The 21,873-nt window shown below is 46.0% G+C and overlaps 1 protein-coding gene across 28 annotated transcripts in view; it reads left to right on the forward strand.

The window, feature by feature from the left end:
* Positions 1-21,873, forward strand: part of ADGRL3 (adhesion G protein-coupled receptor L3) — a 614,635-nt gene that overhangs the window by 216,947 nt on the left and 375,815 nt on the right. For all 28 annotated transcript variants that reach the window (XM_068137418.1, XM_068137413.1, XM_068137416.1 and 25 more), the window contains one exon: positions 2,222-2,505. In XM_068137418.1, the coding sequence (XP_067993519.1) occupies positions 2,451-2,505 (55 nt within the window). In that variant the 5' untranslated portion in view covers positions 2,222-2,450. The remainder of the gene's footprint in view (positions 1-2,221; positions 2,506-21,873) is intronic.

Consider the following 21,873-nt stretch of genomic DNA (forward strand, 5'->3'; position numbering starts at 1 on the left):
TTTTGACCTTGGGCCTTTCAGTCACCCCAATTAGGGAGCTGGGAAAAAAACTTTGGAAACTAAAACCCATAGCTGAGTGAACAGTTTGCAAGGATAGACTAGGGAGGAGATTCCAGCAGACTGGGAGAATAAAATCTTGGCAGGCCTAGCAGATATATATATCAGGAAAAAAATGCAGCTTCCTCATAGACATAGGTTCTGAACAATGTGGGGTTTGATTTAGTTGATCAGCAGAGATAGGAGGCAAAACAAAAGCCACTTTGTCATACCAGAGTTGCAGCAATATCCCCACATCACAATGGCATGCAGCTCAGATTTTCATATGGCTTTTTGGCTCAGGCTGTGTCTTGGGTAAGAAGAAAACTTGGCAAAAACAGCTTCTTTGCTCAGAGAAGAATAACTTCTGTTGATCAGAGATATTTGGAGAGATTTTTAATTAGACCTCTGCTGTGAAGTCTGCAGAGTCTAGGGAGTTCAAAACAGATAGGAAAAATACTTTTCAATTCCTCATATTTTATCATCATTTCAAAGCCAGTGGGAAGCTAACTCTCAAAATGATGCCATGGTTTAACTCTGTAGAGCTGTTGTTTTTTTTCCTGCCAAAGTTAAGTCACTGTGGTGATTTAGCCTCTTCTTGAGAGATTAAAATGATGGGAAGCTGTAATAGGTTCTCCTATTTGGTGAGAGCTTCTGTTCAAGCATGGATTCACGCTTCCCTATGTTTCCAGGAAGCCTGTGGGATGGATAAGTCCATGATTTTTAATCCCCCAATGAATAACTGTGGAGCTCAACTAAGAGTGAGAAACTGCCTCACTGGCAGTCACCACAGAAAGAAGCTGTTGGGTAAGGATGAATTTTAGGCTCTGCTTGGGTTTAAAGCTCCAGATTCTACTCAGATAGGAGGTTAAAGAGGCTTTGGGAATAGTTTATGTTGGAAAAGATGTTTGAGTCCAACCATTCTCTACCTCTAAGTCTGACAGTAAACCATGGCCCTCAGCACCATGTCTCTGCCTCTTTGAAACACTTCCAGGGATGGGGATTCAACCGTCTCCCTGGGGAGCTCCTTCCAGTCTCTGAGAACCTTTTCAGTGTAGGTTTTTTTTCTAATCTCCAACCTAAACCTTCCCTCATGCAGTTTGTGGCCATTTCTTCTTCTTCTGTCACTTATTGCTAAGCAGAAAAGACCATTTTCCCTTTGGCTTCAACCTCCTTTCAGGGAGCTGTGGAGAGCAATGGGGTCTCCCCTCAGACTATTCTTCACCGGACTCAACAGTCATGGTTCCCTTAGCTGCTGCTCACCAGACCTATTCTCTAGACCCTTCACCAGCTTTCTTGTCCTTTTCTGGACATACTTGAGCAACTCAATGTCTGTCTTGGAGTTACAGCTCCAACAATGAATCTGGGACTCAAGGGGTAGCCTTGCCAGTGCTGACTGAGTACAGGGGGACAATCTTGAGTATGTGCAACAAAAATCCCAGAGCAAACCACAGAAGTATGGTTTGTGTTTATACCTTGGCCTCTCATATTTGAGATGGGAGAGGGGAGATTTAGACTGGAGACTAGGAGAAATTCTTTCCATTGAGGGTGGGGAGACACTGGAACAGGTTGCCCATGGAGGCTGCAGATGGTCCCTCCCTGGAGGTGTTCAAGGCCAGGCTGGGTGAGACCTTGAGCAACCTGCTCTAGTGGAAGCTGTCCTTGCCTGTGGGATTGGAACTAGATGATATTTGAAGTCCCTCCCTACAAAAACCATTCTATGAATCTGTACAGAGCCTCAGCATCAGTTAAACACATTTCAACTTTTTTTTTTTTCTTCTGTGATTTATAGACACCCAAACATTTTCAGCAGAGTTACAGCCTGTCTCAGAGGCCCTATGTGCATAGGATGATATGATGGACTTTTTTTTTCTCCTAGTCAGCTTTCAAGCCCATGGAATCATTGGACCTGTGGGCATCACTGTTCAAAACTGTTGTCTCCGGCCCTGCATTGAATGAGGAGGCAGCACCCTGGTGATGCACAGACTGGCTCTGTGCACAGGGAGTGATTTAATTCCTGCACTTTAGACAATGTGCATGCATCTGAAGGGCCGGGTGGGAAGGGGCTTCTTGCCTTTACAGCTGTTGGCAGCAAAGCAAAGCACCCAGACTTGATTGAAAACGTCTCCCTTATTGTTTTACTAACTGCCTTTTTTTCTTTCTTTCTTTCATTTCTCATTTGCAGGTCCCAGACTCTGGATACTGGCTGTGGGATTGCTGCTGCTTTTGGTTTTTTTTCTTCTTTTTTTTTTTTTGCCCCCTTTTTTTTTTTTTATTGGGTTTTTCCTCCCCTATTGGATGTGAATTGAAGGCCAGCAGTTGGAGTGTTGGAAGCAAGTGCCACAGGACCGCTCTCACCTTGTTTTCTTTGAACCATCCTTTGCTGGGATACTTTCAAGGCCTCCTTCACAGTCATGTGGTCATCACAGCTGCTATTCTTCACAATGCTTTTGACACCCTTAGCCCATGGTGAGTGAGAGCTGGTGTACATTTGTCTGGGGGAAGGGAAGAGAGAACAGAAAAGGGGGAAGGGTTTTGCCTGTGCGTTTTACTAATGCTGTGGGTTTGTTCCAGGATGTTGATTTCTCTCCCTGCTTCTACCCCAGGTCTTAGAATTCCTAAGTTTCTATGTCTAATTATGTCTTGAAACAAAGAACTTTGCTCACACATCAAAAGCTTTTTCTGTGGAGTTCAGCTACTGTGTAAAGGCAGACTCTTTCTTCTTTGTGCCCAAACCCATTCTGTTGGTTGTGTGTCACGGGAATTGCCTCTCCTGACCTCTGCATGGAAATGAATTTCCCTTCTGTGAATACTCCTCGGTAAGGGGCTTCATGGCCCCCCTTTAGCCACAGCTGCCAGGGTGAGGTCTTGCCCACTGTCATGTTAGACTCTGATTTCAAGCGTTGCAGTGGATGTGTCCATGCTCTGCTGCAAGATAGAGGCTCCCATAATGGTCTCAGTGCTCCTGAACTTAGAATCAGTACAGCTGTTTGGACTGGTATACTGTGTAACCTACCAAGCCATGTGGAGTCATGAGTTGTAGCACCATGCTGCAGAGCTAGGCTGCATTTTAGAACTGAGTCAACAGCGTCAGGCACAGCTGTTGTGCTGCAGGGATGTGGGAGCTTGTGGTGGATTGAGGGTGGCTGGATGCCAGGTGCCCACCAAAGCCACTCTGTGAGTCCCTTCCTCAGCTGGACAAGGGAGAGAACATATAATGAAAGAGTCATGAGTTGAGGTAAGGACAGTGAGGTCATTCACCAGCTACTGTCATGGGCAAACTAGACCTGAAGTGGGGAAATTATTTTAATTGACAGAATCAGAGAATTATTTTGGTTGAAAATGGACTTTAATGTTATTGAGTCCAACCATTAATGGACTCTACTGAGACTGGGGTTAAACCAGGACCCTCAGCACCACATCTCTGCCTCTTTGAAACACCTCCAGGCATGGGAATTCCACCACCTCCCTAGGCAGCCTCTTCCAGCCTTTGGAGAACCCTTTTAGCCAAGAACCTTCTTCTGATATCCAGCCTAAGCTTATCTGGGTACAACTTGAGCACACTTTGTCTCATCCTATTCCTTGTTACTAGGTAGAAGAGACCAACCCCTGTCTGGCTCCAACCTCCTTTTCAGAGATTTGCAGAGAGCCAGAAGGGCTCTCCTCAGCATCCTTTATCTCCAGACTAAACAACCCAGGGTTTTTAAGTCCAGAAATGTTCAGGAGCTCCTTTTTGCATTGAGAGCTGCTAAACACTCAGAGCAGAGCTTTGGAAAATCATGGAATTATTTAGGTTGGAGGGGACCTTAAAGATCATCTAGTTACACCCCCCCCCCACCATGGGCAGAGACATCTTCCACTAGACCAGGCTGGTCAGGGCCTCATCCAACCTGGCCTTGAAGATCTCCGGGAAGGGGACATCCACAACTTGTCTGCGCAACCTGTTCCAGTATCTTGCCATCCTCATGGTGAAAAATTTCCTCCTAAAATCCTGACACCTTCAGGGAAGGTGAGCTCCACCAGCAATCTAACTAATGATAGGTCAGTGGGACCGTGTTTGTACATAACATGGCTCCTTGTATGCAAGCTGTGGGCTCCTGCTTTGAAGATATTAAGGTAGGACACTAGAGCAACATTGTACAGAGAAGGAGGAGGTGAAAGAACCAAATGTGTGCAATTGACTGAACGTATCTATAGAGCGCAACTTGTCTGCTCACAACACTTCTGATGGTGATGACAAGCTGAGGGGGCATCTTCTCAATGCTTACCAAGGGATGGATGTCAGGTATATGGGGCCTGGCTCTTCTCAGTTGCCAGAACAGGACAAGAAGTAATGGGCATAAATCTGAACATAGGAAGTTCCATCTGAATATGAGAAGGAACTTCTTTACTTGGAGGGTAACAGTGCACTGCCTGCAAGGGTGGTGGATTCTCCTTCTCTGGAGACTTTCAAGGCTTGCCTTTGTGGCCTTATTTAGGTGATTCTACTCTAGCCAGGGGGATTTTACCTGATCTTCAGTGATCCCTTCCAGCCCCTACCATTCTGTGTTTCTGAGACACCTCTGGGCACAAAGGTTTTCCATCCTATTGCTCCTCCAGCAAAACTGCTCTCTGACTGGAAAATAAGAGCCAAGAAGTTGGGGTGGAATGAAGCAGCCTGTTAAGGAAAGGTGCTCTTCATTCTTCTCCAGGCAAATGAAATGGTAAATGTTGTTGTCGATCTTTATAATTAAACAATCTGAAGGGTTACAGCAATTAGCAATTTAAATCTGCTTCTGGCAGTACTGGTTTAAATTCACCATGCTACTGTGGGTGGAAAAATCCTGCCTGATAGGCACAGCAAATGAAAATGTCACAGGTATCCTAGCAGCCCTATTACACTACAGATGAGCAAACACCAGAGATGCAGAAACTAGGTGCCTGCAAGCATTTCTAGTCTTTAAGTTCTTCCCCACAGTAAATATACAGGGTACCTGCTGTGGTTTTTGGAGCAGTTGGTGAATCTGACCACCACACACCTGACCAAGGTGTGTTCTGATCCCTATAAATTGATGGTGAAAGTACCATCTAAAGCAGCATGGGCAGCAGGATGAGGGAGGGGGAGTACTGTGTCCATCTTTGGAGTCCCCAGCACAAGAAGGTCATGAAAGTGTTAGAGATGGTCCAGAGGAAGCCAAAAGCATGGTCAGTGGGCTGGCCTCTCCTGTGAAGACAGGCTGAGAAAGTTGGGGCTGTTCAGCTTGGAGAAGGCTCCATGGAGACCCCAGAGAAGCATTTTAGTACCTGAAGGGGGCTACAGGAGAGCTAGGGAGGGACTTTTGACTAAGTCATGAAGTGACAGGAAGAGAGGTAATGGCTTCAGTTTGCATTTTGATAGTCCCTTTTCACTGCATGCAGCGAGCTTTCGTGTATTGTGTCTAACAGGATTCAAGCATTTGAGTTTCCTACCTCATGGGTTGGAATAACTCCTTTCTTCTAGTGATTCCCAGTGTTGATATCAACTGCTTTTACTGTCTGACCTCACAGCATCTCATAGAATCATAGAATTATTTTGGTTGGAAAAGCCCTCTGAGATCATCAAGTCCAATCTTCAATCTAAGACCACCTTTGCCACTGAAGTACCATGTCCATGAGTTTCTTGAACACCCCAGGGATGGTGACTTCCCCTTCCTGGGCAGCCTGTTCTGATGCCAGACTGCTCTTGGAGCAAAGAAGTTTTTCCTAATCTCCTAACTCAAATCTCCCCTGGCACAATTTCAGGTCATTTCTCATTCCTGTTTCTCTCTTATTCCCTCATTTCCTGTTTGTGTTTCATGACACAGTGTCTTCATCTGCAGTGGGATCTATATTCTTGATAGGTTTCTGAGGCCAGTAATCTCATATATTTGTTGTGGTTTTGGTTTATTTGGTTGTGGGGTTTTTAGTTGTTGGGTTTTTTTAGGTATCTTTTTGGTGTGTGTTTTTTTCCCCTCTTATGTGTCATTTCTTGGTGTGGGTTGTGTGTCTTGGCCTCTGACAGGTGTGGAGTCAAAGGGTGGATGACTTCAGTGATCTGCAAGAGGAAAAGTAATTTTCCAGGATCCTGGCCTGGTACAAAATCATGGTGTTGATAAGCTGGAGAAATAATGAAAGGGGAAGAAGTCATGAATCCTTGCAATTTCCCAGTGGTGATGGTAATCTGATGTATCCTGTATGTATAGGCACTGTACTGTCTATTTTTGCTTGGTCTACTCTGAATCATAGCTCAGAAAAAAAACCTTGAAACCATGTGAAGTACCTGATAATGGTGGATTTCAGCAGTGGATGCTTTCTTTGCTCTTGACTTGAATGGAAAATAGCTTACAGCATGTGTAGGCAACACAGCTTGGACCAGTGTGGAGACCCCTGGAAAGCTCTCTCTCCTCTTCTAAGTTGTGGCAAATCCTGTAAATCCATCTGTTGGGTAGAACTCGGAGGATCAGCCAAGAGACAAAGCAACACTACCAGGGAGTTAACCTGTTCACTACAACAAGCTGCTCAGGGAGGTTGTGAATGTCCCTCCCTGGAGGTGTTCAAGGACAGAGCCTTGAGCCTGGTCCGGTGGAATGTGTCACTGCCCATGGCAGGGGGGTTGGAAATAGATGATCTTTAAGGTCTCTTGCAACCCAAACCATTCAATGATTAAACAAAACCAAAACAACAAAAAAACAAACCCAAAATATCAGAAACAACAAAAAAACTTCAAGAGTTTTGTCATCCTTTGTGAGGGCTCTTGTACCTCCACCTCATTGAAAGCCTTTCCCTAAGCAAACCAAAGGCCTGGACCCCCAGAAAAGCGTTCCCCATGTGCACCTGAGCAAACTGATCCTCTTTGCCTATAATGGGTGGATTTCCCAGAGGCATTTTTTGTGGAATGAGCAGCTGTTCTCTTCCTCAGCCTTCATCCCCTTGACCTCAAACAAAGGGATTTCTCTTCCCCAGCAAATGAACCCTGTCAAAGTTCACTGGAAATGAGATGGACGTGACAGGCAGCAGCTCAGTTGGAGAGACCTACACCTGCTCTTATACATTGCTGTCATGCACATGTGTGGCGCAGAGCTGAGACTTAAAACTTCCAGACTGCTGGACCAAAGTAAGAATAGAAAGCAAAGGATTGTAAGGGCAGGGCAGGAAGGAGGACGTAGGCATCACTGTGTGGTGACATTTTGCATGGCTTCAAACAGGAAACTTATTTTAGGCTTTGGAAAAGAGCTGAAGGCATGTTGTGTGCAAGGATCTTTATTAACCAGTCAGATTGGCTTATCATTTATTTAGATATAAATTTTTATTGTTAAGGACCTCGTTTTCTGCATAACTTCACCATGGGAGGCAAAGAATGGGTATTTCACTTGCTCTTGGTGCTTCAATCCAAAAATGGATGACTGCTAATGATTACTCAGATGAAAGCAAGAATGCAAATTGCCTGCTTTCTGTTGCAGAGTTGATACAAAAGCAATAAAGTCAACAGGCATGGTGACCTCATGGCTGGGGTAGGTGGATGCTTCACTAGGTAGAAAACTGGCTGGGTGGCTGGGCCCAGAGTGTAGTAGAGAATTAAGTCCAGTTGGTGGCTAGTCACAAGTGGTGTTCCCCAAGGCTCAGTGTTGAAGCCAGTTCCGTTTAACATGTATAACAGTATTCTGGGTGAGGGAATTGCACCTTCAGTAAGTTTGAAGATGGCACTGAGTTGAGAGAGGACATTGGTCTACTTGAGGATAGGAAGGCTCTGCAGAGGGACTTGGGCAGTCTGGATTGATGGGCTGAGGCCAGTTCTATAGAATTTGAATATAGGTCCAGGTGTGGCACTTGGGTCACAAGAACCCCACAAATGTTCCAGGCTTGGGGCAGGGTGGCTGGAATATTGCCCAGGAGAGAAAGAACTGTTCTGGTTGACAGTCAGCTGAATATGAGCCAGTGTGTGCCAGGTGGTCAGGAAGGCCATCAGCATCCTGGTCTACATCAGCAATAGTGTGACCACCAGGACCAGGGAAGAGATTGTCATCCTGTACTCTGTACTGGTGAGACCCTGCCTTGAGTCCTGGGTCCAGTTTTGGGCTGCTCACTACCAGAAAAAAACATTGAGGGGCTGGAGCAGGTTTAGGGAAGTGTAGTGAAATTGGTAAAGGCTCTGGAGAACAGGTCTGGTGAGGAGCACCTGAGGGGCCTGGGGTGGTTTAGCCTCAAGAAGAGGAGTCTGACAAAAGACCTCAGTGCTTTCCACAAGTCCCTGATAAGCAGTTGTAGCCAGGTGGGGGGTTGGACTCAATTCACATGGATTAGGAATCTGTGTTGGGTAAGAAGGGACCTTCAAAGGTCATCTTGTCCAACTCCCCTGCACTCAGCAGGGACACCTCCAACTAGATCAGGCTGCCCAAGGCTACATCAAGTCTAATCTTGAATGTCTTCAGGGCAGGATCTCAATCACATCCCTGGGCAACCAGTTCCAGTGTTTCACCACTCTCATCATGCAGAACTTCTTCCTAATATCCAACCTAAACTCCCCTGCTCCAGTTTCAAACCATTGCCCCTCATCCTATCACTACAAGCCCTTCTAAAGAGTTTCTCTCCAGCCTGCTTGTAGGTCCCCTTCAGACATTGAAATGTAGCTCCTTCCTCAGATTTCTTGTAGGCCCCTTTCAGGTCTTGGAAGGGTGCTCTAAGGTCTCCCTGGAGACTCTTTCAGGCTGAAGAGCCCCAGTTCTTTCAGCCTGTCCCCCTACGGAAGCTGCTCCAGCCCATTGATCATCTTTGTGGCCTCCTCTAGACCTGCTCCATCAGGTCTCTCTTTTGTGTTGGGTCTTCTCTACCCAAAAAATTCTGATTCTCCTGCCCTGTAGCTGCGAGAGGGAGCTATCAGTGTCCCGATTCCTGCTTGGGCAAATGTAGTGTAATTTGTGCAGGTTGGCTCCTCCTTGGTCTTGCAGCTGCGTGGGGTCATTTTTCATACTTGATTCCTGCACTGGTTAATGGACTGCAGTCTATTTGCTGCTGCTGATCCCTGGGATTAGTTAGGCATTGCTCTGATTGCTTTGGTTTCTTAATATTTTTCTCCCTATGCACAATGCGATTTGTAGGCTAGGACCAAATGCTTGCCCAAAGCTTGGTAAGATTGAAGCTTGACAAATTAGGAAGTAACATAACCAAAAGCTGGCTGAAATTGCAGAACAAAAAAAAAAAAGGCACCTGACACTGGAGTAGTATTTGTGCTGCTATGGCTGGGTTAGGCTGGATGAGAGTCATCTGATCTGACAGCAACTTGTAGCTGCAGCAAAGATTTCTTAAATAACTGTGGAGGTAGAGCTGAGCTGAAGCTAAAAAGGCTGCTCCAGTTCAGACAAAGCCTGACAGATCCTGGAGCCTGGTGGTATGAAGTTTAAGGGCCTACTCCCAACACTCGACTGGCACCAAACCATTTAGTGGCAACAGTTTGAAACTAGAGCAGGGTAAGTTTAAGCTGGACATCAGGAGGGAGTTATTCACAATGAGAGTAGTGAAATACTGGAACAAGTTGCCCAGAGAGTTGGTGGTAGCCCCATCCCCTGCGACATTCAAGGCTAAACCTGATGGAGCCCTGAGTAACCTGATCTAGTTGGAGATGTCCCTGCTCACTGCAGAGGGAGTTGGACAAGATGACCTTTGAGTATCCTTTCCAAGCCAATACTTTCTGCAATTCAAACTGGCAGGGTTACAGCTGCTACTGGCCCAGCTTTCAAAGAATGAGTTGCCCCAAAGAATTCTTCTATGCACAGTTGTGGTATAGCTGTAAAGTGACCTTCCTGCACGTAGGGACAGATGACATCTTGTCTCTCCATAGGAGAATTAGTGTGACATGGTGGATGAACTAGTTTATGCTTTGCAGAGTAGAAAATGACATTTGAAGTCCTTTCAAGTTGTTGCATCTACAAGGAAGGAGAGCCTCTTCTGCTGTCCTGTTCTGACCTCCTGCGCTCCTGCAGCATCTTCTGGGAGACAACTGTTGGGAGGGAGCACTGTGCATTTGTGAGGAGATGGTGCTGGAAGGTCAAGCTGATCTCTCCAGGCATTAGCAGGTCCAAATACCAAGCCAGTTTCTGTGGGAACAGTGGAAATATTTATTACTGAGCAGCAGGGCTAGTTGCTTGGTGACAATGACTCTGTTAAAGCAAGCAGCCTTATCTTTCTTGAGGGAATAGATGATGGTAGCAGGCTGGTCCTTGGTGACAGAGTGCTGCTTAATGGGAGCTGAACATTTGCCTCACGACTATTTTAATGCAGTGGAAAGACTGTCAGTGCCTAAAATACATCCTGTGTTTCTTTTTTACTTGTACAAGTGTTATGTTAGCTAGTGAATGGTGGATAATTGCCTTTTTACTACAAGGCTCTTTATATAGTCAAAAATGAAATACCAGAGACATGTTTTATTAGTTGTGAAATAGCCAAGTTGACTTCCAGGCTTCTGCCTAACTTCATTGTTTTAAAAGATTAATCACCCTTGAAATATTTATAATATTTGCTATTCTTGGCACTTTGTATTACCTGCAGCCTTGCCACCTTCTTTCCATCATGGAATGAGTGGCTGAGGAAGGTTTTTCCTGATAAAAGGAGGTGGTTGTGCTCTGTGGATAGACTGCGGTGCTTTGATTAGCAGCACTGAACTAAAACTGGGAGTATTAAGTTCCCCACCTGATGACTGACCAATCTATAAGCTGATAGAGGGTGAAATTCAACCTTGCAAAGACTCCATAGACCATTTAATTCTTGCCTAAGCCATTAAGTAGTGCAGAGGGCTGTGTGGAGCCCTATTTCTTTCATGTTGAAGTTTCACACTAAATAAAGAAGATTTTAAGGGGATTTTCTGACAAAGTTTTTTCTGTAGTGAGGGTAACTGTCAGTCCAAAGTGGTCATAGAGTCATTGAACTGTTTCACTTGGAAAAGCCCTCCAAGATCACTGAGTTCAACCTAAGACCACCATGGCCATTAAACTCTGTCCCTAAGTGCTAAGTCCACATATTTTGGTTATGGAGGGAGACAAGACCTTGTCCTATTTTTACTTGCCTGTCATAAAATCAAAGAATATTTAGGGATTGGCAGGGACCTTTTGTATCAGAAATGAACCACCCTCAACCAGCCAGACACACAATTATTATCTTCTTCCCCTAAAAAGGCAACAGAACTAAGGTTTGAGATGGTTGCTGGACCCTTGCTGATCCTAGAGATAAAAACAAGGAGAACTGAACCAAGCCCTTCAGCTCAGATCACTAGAGGTGGATCTGAGCCTCTGCCACAGAATCAGAATGGTTTGTCTTAGAAAAGACTTTATCATCTAGTTCAAACACCCCCAGTGTGACCAAGGACACTTTCCACTAGACCAGGTTGCTGAGGGCTTCATCTAACCTGGCCTTGAAAACCTCCAGGCTTGGAGCCTCCACAACTTCTCTGGGCAATCTGTTCCAGTTCCTCACCACCCTTATGGTGAAGAATTGCCTCCTAATGTTTAATCTAAATCAAGATTCATCTAGTTTGAAGCCACTGTCCATCCTAAGATCACTCCGAGCTATTGTCAGAAGTCCCTTTCCTCTAAGGTCTCCCTGGAGCCTTCTCTTCTGCAGGCTAAGTAGCCTGACCTCTCTTGATCCATAGCAAATTGTGCATTCCTCAGCCAGCAGCACAGCTCTGGTTGCAGTGAAGCTGGAGCTGTAGGGTTTGAATCACAGAAGGCAGCTGGTGACTATGGTTCAAATTAATGCATGGAAGTCATTCTTCCCTAGTGACATATGACATAGAGTGGTAGAGCACATGGGACATTGTATTAGTCTTCCAGTATTTAAAGAGGGCTACAGGAGAGCTGGAGAGGGACTTTTGACAAAAGCTTGGAGTGACATTAAGATGGGTAATGGCTTCAAACTAGAAGATGATCAATTTAGATTAGACATTAGGAAGACTTTCCTTTCTGAGCTACACCGGCAGAAAATAAGGGCTTCGCAGATCCTGAGGGGACTGGAACACCTCTCTTCTGAGGAAAGGCTGACAGAATTTAGGCTTTTTGGTCTGGGTAAGAGAAGACTGAGTGTGGGGACCTCATTAATGCTGATCAACACTTAAGGGTGGGTGTCAGGGGGATGGGACCAGGCCTTTTGCAGTTGTGCCCAGTGACAGGACAAGCAGTATTGTGTGCACACTTGAATACAAGAAGTTCCATCTAAACATCAGGAGGGACTCCTTTATGGTTGCTGGAGCACTGGACCTGGCTGCCCAGAGAGGTGATGGAGTTTTCATCTCTGGAGACATCCTAAAGCCACCTGCACATGTTCTTGTGTGACCTTTTTCTGGGGAACCTGCCTTGGCAGTGGGGCTGGACTTTACGATTTCGAAGTCTCTCCCAACACTTGCCGCTCTGTTCTCCTGCAATAGCCAGGGGTGAGTTGTGTTACTCTGCAGGCCTATAACCTTGCGTTCTTATTTCAGTTGTGACTTTTCCTTGCCAAGGCTGTTTTCCTCTCTCTAGTGACCAGCTTTGTGGGCTCTAACTTTATTAATTATGATCTTTTTTTTTCCTTGGGTAGTGTTAATTAAGCCATAAGCCACGCCAGCATGTGAATTGCAGTGCACTAATTCACGCCCAGCACATTCAGGCACAAAGATGAAGGCCAAATGGCCTCTGTGCAGCTAAGTGTGAATTATTGTACCAGCACTGAATTCCCATTATCTTTTACTGGGAGTTTTAAAAGTGTTTTTTAGTAGGCAGCTTTCTGAAGGGACATCAACCTTTCAATAGACCAGACCTGAGAAGTAGCACAGGCGTCTTGTCACTGAGAGGTAGCTCTGAGAAGTGAGGAGTTCTCGTTCCTGAGCATTTTCCTTTGTGGTTACTACCCCCAGGTGACGGATGGGTGTTGTGATGCAGACATCTGCTGTCTGAAAAACTGACTTCACTCCTAACTCTGTTTTGTGTTAGATGCCAAACGGTTGCCTAGGTTTAGCTCTTCCCAATCTGCTCTTGATTTGGTCTGGAAACCTTAGTTCACACCCAGTCTCCTGAGCCATTTAATCTTTCTCTGGTTCAGGCTGTGCAAATGCACATGGCAGACACCCTTGTTATGGCCAGAGTGTTTGCTTTCAGTCCTGGCAAGCACTGAATGAGTAGAGAAGATGAGTTGCCTGCAGCAGTGTGGAAAAGCACCAGAGGGACCAAACTGGTGTGTGTGCTGGAAAAGTGCTTTCAGTGGTACTGGAGAGGGAAAACAAAAGTGTCCACGAATGCCTTAAGAACCTTTTTCAGTATTTCTTTGTTTTTCTATGCATTTCTAATACTCTGCTTGTTGAAAGTGAAAGGCAAAGGTCATGCATTTTAAGGTTGGTTCAGCAATCCTCACCCTCTTCCCAAAGAAATACTGTGAGAGAAATCATAGAATGGTAGGGAATGGAAAGGGCCTCTGGAGACCATCAAGTCCACCCCTGCTGTCAGAGCAGGATCACCTAAGGCAGGTCTTGAAAGTCTCCAGAGAAGGAGATTCCATGACCTCTGTGTAGCCTGCTTCAGGGCTACAGCATCCTCACAACAAAGACATTTTTTCCTCAAGTTAAGGTGGAACTTCTGGTATTCCAGTTTGCATCCATTGCCCCTTGTCCTATCACAAGACACCACTGAAAAGAGCCTGCTCCCTTCTTCTTGACACCCATCATTCAGATAGTTAGAAACATTCACAAGATCTACTCTCAACCTTCTCCAGGACCCAGGTCTCTCAGCATTTCCTCATCTCACAGATGTTCCAGTCCCTTCACCGTTCTTCTAGTCTCTGCTGGACACTGTGCAGTGTATCTCTGTCCCTCTTGAACTGGGAAGCCTAGAACTGACATAATATTAGAATAAAATAAACAAACTTTATTAGAATAAACCAAACCAGGTTGGAAGAGACCTTCAAGATCATCGTGTCCAACCCATCAACCAATCCAACCCACCCAAACAGTTAACCCATGGCACCAAGCACCCCATCAAGTCTCCTTCTGAACACCTTCAATGACGGCGACTCCACCACCTCCCCGGGCAACCCATTCCAATGGGCAATCACTCTTTCTGTATAGAACTTCTTCCAAACATCCAACATGAACCTCCCCTGGCGCAGCCTGAGACTGTGTCCTCTTGTTCTGGTACTGGGTGCCTGGGAGAAGAGACCATCATCCGCCTGTCTACAACCCCCCTTCAGGTAGTTGTAGAGAGTGATAAGGTCACCCCTGAGTCTCCTCTTCTCCAGGTGTAGTCTTACCAGGGCAGAGTAGAGGTGCAGGAGAGCTTCCTTTGACCTGAAATGAATGAAGAGCAGCCATGTACTTAGCACCTTGTTCCTTAGAGTGACAGGATCTTTGAGGCAGTGCCTGACTGTCCCTTTCTCTTAGGGTTTAGGGCAACATTGAGTTTATTCATTCATGCTGATCCTGGTGTTTACCTCCTGCAGTAGACACAGTGCTACCAAGCACTGTGAGCTAGCTCTGTCCCCATCTAGTCCTTGTCATAGCTAAGTGAAGAATAAATGAGCAACAGCCATCAAAAGTGGGCCCTTCAAAGGGATGTGCTCTCTGAATAATTTTTAGTCATGCTCTCAGCCATTCCAAGACGTTGATGCAGCCAGAGCTCTTCCACTTCTGTTGGATGTCTGGCTCTTAGGAACATTACAATGGCCCAATCATGGTAATTTTCCATGTAAGCAGTGTCTGTGACACTATTGTTATGGTTGGCTCAGTTATTTTTGTCTCTGCAATAGATTTCCTGGAACACTTGTGGATGTGGAGGTATTTAAGACCAGGCTGGATGAGGCCATAGACAACTCAGTCTAGTTCAGAGGCAATCCCAGCCCATGGCAATGGTTCCAATCTAAGCCATTCTGTGACTCTTGCAAATAAACACATCAGAATGATCTTTTATACATCCTTTTGGAGTTAACAACCCTAAGGAACCAGGAATGAAAAATGTAGTGGGTCAAAGCTTGACTAATCCAGGTACAGGTACCCCTTAGCTCTTACCCACAGGCACCATGGAGCACCACCAGCTTTTTTTCCTTTTGCAGCATGTGAAAAACAGTCCCCTGGACAAACAGAATAGTCTAAAGAGACTGATGTGGGGCAACTCAAGGCTGGGGGAGGCTGGTGCAATAGAGAAAGGTGAACAAAAGTGGGCAGCTTCCCTTTCCTCATCCTGGTGCATAGGAGGGGTGATTGCCCACCCATTCCCTACTTGTTTTAATCAGCTGTGTGGTTACCTGGCTGGGAAAATGGAGATAGATTTGGCTAACTGCTAATCCTACCCCATATTTAGTTAATGCCAAGCTTCCAGATAAAGCTTATGTGTGATGAAGATTACAGGAAGCTCCCAGGGGCTGGAGAGAACCTGTTGTTGTAGGCTGTGTAATAAGAAGAGGTTTATGTTATGATATTGGAAGAAACTTCTTGACCGAAAGGATTCTCAATGACTGGAACAGGCTGCTTATAGAGGTGATTGAATCCCCATCCCTGGAGGTGTTTCAATGAGGCAGACATGTGCTGAGGGCCATGCCATGGTTTAGCTCCAACCCTGGTAGAATTAGAGAATGGTAGGGTTTGATCTGAAAGGTTTTTTTTTTCCAACAGAAGAAATTTTATGATTATTTCCTTAGTACTTGGAGAAGTGCAGGACCTAGAGTCATCTTCACAGCCAAAGCAGGTGCAATAATGCTAGGGCAGAGCCATCCTTTGCAGCAGTATGGGTGGGGAGCCATAGCCAGGTCTTAAAAGTTCAAAAGCTGCATCTGCCCTTTCTTCCCAAGCAGCTGTAACACCTCTTCACTGGAGGTAAATATGCTTACAGATGGGATGTCACTCCTGTTTCTTTCCCTAATAAGTTCAACTAAACTTAAGCAGTTGGAGAGATTAAAAACAAAGCCAAATCAAAACAAAAATCTTCTGAGGGTTGTCTGGCCCCAGTTCTGTCATCTATGTAAGATGGGAATTTTGAAGTATTTTAAGCTAAAATGAGAGCAGAGAGAGGGAGGCAATGAATTATGGACACCTTCATTCTTGCACCACCTCCTCAGTTGCTGCTAACCTGCTCCCACAAGATATGGGCAAATCTGCTGTTTTCCTCTGCTAAGAACATCCTTGGCCCAGTAAGAGCAGTAGAAGCTCCTTGTTGGGAATTAAACTGCTGAGTCCCTAGAAGAAATCTCTGACATCCATTTTCTCAACTCCACAGTCACATTAAATGACTCTTGGAGCTATCTGATGTTTATTACTCCATGGCACGCTCGCTGTTGCTCAGTTGGTTCCTTTAATGATCATGATTCCTTGAATCGATTATATTGTTTGGTAATGTGGTTTTATTTGAATTTGGAAGAGATTTCCTGCTGCTCGGTGAAGAACCCATCTGGGAAAGTCACTGGGAGAAGGGCAGAAAATTAAAAACATGTCAGAACTCAGAAGCTTTTCCCTACTTCCAGGAAATTGTTTGGTGCTGGGCATTCCCACCCCCGCCTCCTCCCCTCCCAGTGCTCAGAGGGACCGTCTCATGACTCGCTCCAAGCTGTGGGATGCTCAGCGGGTTTGTAGCCAGCACCACATGGATGCTGCAGTCTGCCCATGGTGGAGCACGTAGGACTGGGCTGGCAGGGTTTAGGCACAGTGCAGCATTGGGTGCACATCAGGAACTCAAGGAGTTGTAGTTAGAGCAACATCTGCTTTTCTGTATTTGCTGATGCTTTGCCATGTTGAGCTGCTTTCTGCACTGCCTGCTAGCCTTGGGTGGTGCTTTACACCTCATGGGGTGTGAATTTGTGTTACCTAAGAGACAAAGAAGCTGAATATCCTTCCCTGTCGGAGGGAGTGGTCAGGGCTAGAACAATGTGCTAGGACTAGGAGTAATGGGCACAACTGGTCTTTGCTGTGGGTGTGCTGGAGCCCTGGAGCAGGCTGCCCAGAGAGGTGGTGGAGTTTCCTTCTCTGAAGACTTTTATGACCATTTTCAGGGAGGTGGTTGAGTCACCGTCCCTGGAGGCGTTCAAGAGGGGATTGGACGTGGCACTTGGTGCCATGGTCTAGTCATGGGGTCTGTGTTAATAGGTTGGACTCGATGATCCTCGAGGTCCTTTCCAACCTTAGTTATACTGTGATACTGTGAGCCATCTGATTGCATTCATCTGTGACCTGCCCTAGACCTGCCCTGCTCTGGCAGGGGTGTTAGAATTGATCTCTGGAGGTCCTTTCCACCACTACCATTCCATGAGATACTTCAGGTACCATCACTCCCTCCTGTGCTGTCATCTGTACAAAGTGAGATGCCTGATGGATTTCAGAAGCTCAGTCAAATTGTCAGTTGTTATATCTCCAGAGTGTGGAGTCATCAATAAATGTCATTTTAATCCTGAGTTTTTAGGCTCTGATCCAAATCCCTCAGCAAGTCGGTGAGTCCATGCAGATGTACTTTGAATCTGGTGTTTGCAGCCTGGAGGGAGGTTACTTTCAAGGAATCACAGTAGGGGATGGAAGGGATCGCTGAAGACTATCTAGTCCAACCTCACTGCCAGAGTAGGATCGAGCTGATGCAGCTCGTTCAGGAACATGTACTTTGGGGGAATCTGGAGTGTAACACAGCAGTTTGTATGGACTTCTTGATGCTTGAAGTAGGTTGACCAAGCTGAGGGTTTCTCCACTGCCCTAAGAGTTGCAGCCTTGAGCTTGGCTCTTTTTCTCTCGGGAGTCTGTTCCCCTTTGAGCTCTTGTAGGAACAATTAGCAGCCATCAGCGCTGTTGATTTAAAGGATTTATTTTCTTTTTTCCTTTTCCTCCCCCCCCCGCCCTGTAGCTTTCATTGCTGAGGATCTGTCTGCAGTTGTTAATTTGCAGTGTTTTGTTTCTATTACTGAAACGCTGGAGGCTGCAGAAAGGGTTGATTTAGCATCAAGAGAGCAGAGGAGAGGAGAAAAAAAAAAAGCAGCAAGTTATCTTTGGTATGTTGGTGTTGTGTAATGCTCCTGTTTCTGTCGGGATGGAGGGGGAAATGTGCCTGACAGTTCAGAAGCAAAGCAGTCAGACTGGCTGTGCTAGCTGTACAGTTGGAGAAGGGCTGAGAGTTTAGTTCCTTGGCAGTTTCAAGTGCATGTGAACAAACCCCTTGTCTCTGCAGCACAGGGAAAACCAAGGTGGTGCGCCACAAAGCCGGGGGCTGGTGCTAACTCAGCCAGCTGCTGCTTGCCATGCATGTCTCAAAATCCTCTCTCTATCCCTAAGGTGTCTGCTGCTCTGCTGGAGAGGAGCATCTGGCACTGCCAGACACTCCTGCTAGCAGGTATCCCCTCTGTATCTCCAATGCAGGTTCAGCTCCACTCTACAGGACAGAATCTTGGCCAGTCCTGATAAACACTTAAACCAGTATTTTATTAGCGCTTCTGCTCACTTACAGAATCATCACAGAATGGTTTGGTTTGGAAAGGACCTGAAAGATCCTTTGGTTGCAGGGCTCAGTCCCTCTTCTGTACATTCAAAGGGGCTCTTCTTTGCAGCCAGACCACTTAGAAGAACAGAGATTGGGCAGGAGAAGCTGAAATTATAGAATGGTTTGGGTTGGAAGAGACCCTAAAGATCAGGTAGTTTCCCCCTGCCATAGGCAGGGACACCTTCCACTAGACCGGGTTGCTTAAGGTGTCATCCAACCTGGCTTTGAACACTTCCAGGGAGGGGACATCCACAAGCCCTCTAGGCAACCTGTTCCAGTGCTGTACCCCCCCCACTGGAAAGAATTTCTTCCTAATCTCCAGTCTAAATCTCTTCTCTTCCAGCTCAAAGCCATCGCCCCTCATCCTGTCACTACAAGTCCTTATAAAAAGTACCTCCTTAGATTTCTTGTAGGCCCCTTTCAGGTACTGGAAGGCTGCTCTAAGGTCTCCCTGGAGCCTTCTCTTCTCCAGGCTGAACAAGCCCAACTCTCTTAGCCTGTTCCCATAGTGGAGGTTCTCCAGCCCTCCGACAATCTTTGGAGCCATTCTAACAGCTCCATGTCCTACGGTTTGTGTGCAATTTGTAGCCTGTTTGGAAGAAGAACGCTGCTTGTAGTAGTTGTAGGAAAATCCAGGTCAGTGAGTTTATTTCTGTGTGTATTTATATACAGATATTCATGTGTGTGTGTGCTCTTCTATACAATTTTCACACTGTCTCTCTATAAATAAAGCTATAGAGAGCTGCTCTACCCAAACCTGAAGTAATGCAAGGAACTTGGAACATCTCTTCCTTCCATTGAGGTGACTTGAAATCTGGCCCGTCATGGTAATTTGTCATCCTACAGGCACATGCAATTAAAAATCTTACTATTGGAAATGACTCTGGGGGAATTCTGAAGGCCAAAAGAATCTAATAATGTGTAGTTGTTTTCCTTAATTTGATTGGGAGGGGGAAAATATAAATAATTTGGCTTCTTGGTTGCCTGCCAAATGCATAATGAATTTGTATCATCAACAGACACCTTGGAGTCTCCAAGACCTGCTGACAGAAGTGCTTGGAAGTCATGTGTTGCAATATCAGACAGCCACTGAAAACACTGAAGTGCTTTCTAACCTTTATGTTTATGCCTGACAAAACAGGGCTGGACATAAATTCATAGGTTTACAGAATAATGTAGCTTGGAAGGGACCTGCAAGATCATCTAGTGCAAACTCCCTGTCATGGGCAGGAACACCTCCCACTGGACCTGGTTGCTCAAGGTCTTACCCACCCTGGTTTTGAACAGCTCCAGGGAGGGAGAAATAACAGATCCCCAGGCAACCTGTCCCAGTGTCTTCCCACCCTCAATGAAAAGAATTCTTCCTGATATCCTGTCAAAATTTGGCCTCTTCCAGCTCAAAGTCATTGCATCTCAGCCTGTCACTCCAAGCCCTTGCAAAAAGTCCCCCCCAGCTATCCTCTAGCCCCTTTAAGGTGCTGGAAGGCTGCTTTAAGGTCACCTGAAGCCACCTTTTCTGCAGACTGAACAGCCTCAACTCTTGCAGCCTCTCTCCATAGGGGAGGTTCTCCAGCCCTCTGATCATCTTCCTGGTCCTTTTCTGGACCAACTCCAGCAATTCCGTATTCCTCCCACCAGAACTGGGCACAGTACTCCAGGTGGGGTCTCATGAGAACAGAATAGAGGGACAGAATGTCCTTTCTCATCCTGCTGATCACACTGCTTTGGATGCATCCCAGGATTATGGTTCCCTTTTGGGCTGTCAGTGACCATTGCTGGCTCATAGTGAGTTTATCATCAACTGGCATGAATTTTGGGAGCTGCTGAGATCTTGTGAGCAGTTTTTTTGGCAGGTCCTATAGCATTTCTGCCTCTCCAGAAGCAGAGCAGTTGCCCTGAAACACTGTGAGCACATCCACACGTGCTGACAGCTCCAGTCCTTGGTTCAGGTCACGTACCTGAATTCACAGAATCTTATGTTAAAGGGGTGGAAGACAGTAAGATGGAGGAGATGAAGAACAAAATGGATGAACCTGTGTCACCTGTTTACTGTCCTTGGGGAGATGAATTAAAAATGGGGGTGTGTGTCTTCTGTAGTAGAAATGCAAAAGTGTTAGTGTTTGCTATGGTTTGTAGCAGTGGTACCTGAAACCTCCTAACAAGCCTCAGAAGATAGGACTGCTCTGGTTTTGTGTCTGGCTTATGGAAAAGAATCATAGAACCACTGCAGTTGGAAAAGACCCTTAAGATCGTTGAGTCTAACCATGCTGTAACTGTGCCAAGGCTGGTGCTAAACCATGACCCTAAGCACCACATTTCTGCCTCTTCAAAGCACTTCCATGGATGGGGGTTCAACCACCTCCCTGGGGAGACTGTTCCAGCCTTTGAGAACTCTTTAAGACAAAAAGTTTCATTGAATGTCCAACCTAAACCTCTCTTGATGCAATTTGAGACCTTCCTCTCACATCCTATGGTTTGTTCCTAGGGAAGGTAGACTAACCCTCACCTGGCTCCAACCACCTTTCAGGGACTTGTAGAAAATCAATTCATCTCCCCTCAGCCTTCTTTTCTCCAGGCTAAGCAGCCCCAGGTCCCTCAGCTGCTCCTTACCAGACCTGTCCTCCAGACCCTTCACCAGCTTTGTTTCCCTGCTCTTGGTCCACTCCCCCATCTCAATGTCTTTCTTGCAATGAGGGGCTGGAAACTGAATCCTGTGCTCAAGGTGTGTCCACACTAGCATTGAATACAGGAGGACAATCCCTTCCCTGGTTCTGCTGGCCACACCATTCCTGACACAGACCCAGGCTGTTGTTGGTTTAGATTGGGTATTGTCCTGTACACCCTTTTGTCTTGGTAGCCCTAACTGTCCCCTGATTAACTGAGCTCTTCCTGCCTTTCTCTCACTGGGGTGTTGAATTGTGTTCTGTATCCTTGAACCAGCCAGCAGTTCCTGCAAACTTAATTGTTTAGGGTCTGCCCTGATCAGCCTCTCAACTTGAGGCTACACAGACTCTGAAGTGTGGAGTATCTGGTGACCACTCTGTTTCTGGGGGTCCCAGCCCCTGTACAAACATAGCCTCTTTCTTTTTTCTGGGTAGTAAATATGTGACAGATGTGAAATTCTCCAGCTCTTGGTGGAGTGCTGACATATTGAACTTCATTATCCCTTGTTGGCCTATCAGCAAAATGCAATCAAGAATAGCTTTTGAGGAGTGCTGGTGTATCCAGTATCACTCTGGAATGCTCTTACGGTGAGAAGCTTAAAGAAGGACAAGCTAAGGGCATAGAAAAGTTGATACAAGGAGACAAGATCAGTCTGTGTAGCACTCAGGAAAATGCAGTGCAGTAAGAAGGGTGATCTTTGAAGTCTGTGGGAGCTGTG

The sequence above is a fragment of the Melanerpes formicivorus genome, unplaced genomic scaffold, assembly GCF_026170545.1.
Source record: "Melanerpes formicivorus ecotype bairdi unplaced genomic scaffold, bMelFor1.0.p_v2 SCAF_4, whole genome shotgun sequence".
In the NCBI taxonomy this organism is placed as follows: Eukaryota; Metazoa; Chordata; class Aves; order Piciformes; family Picidae; genus Melanerpes; species Melanerpes formicivorus.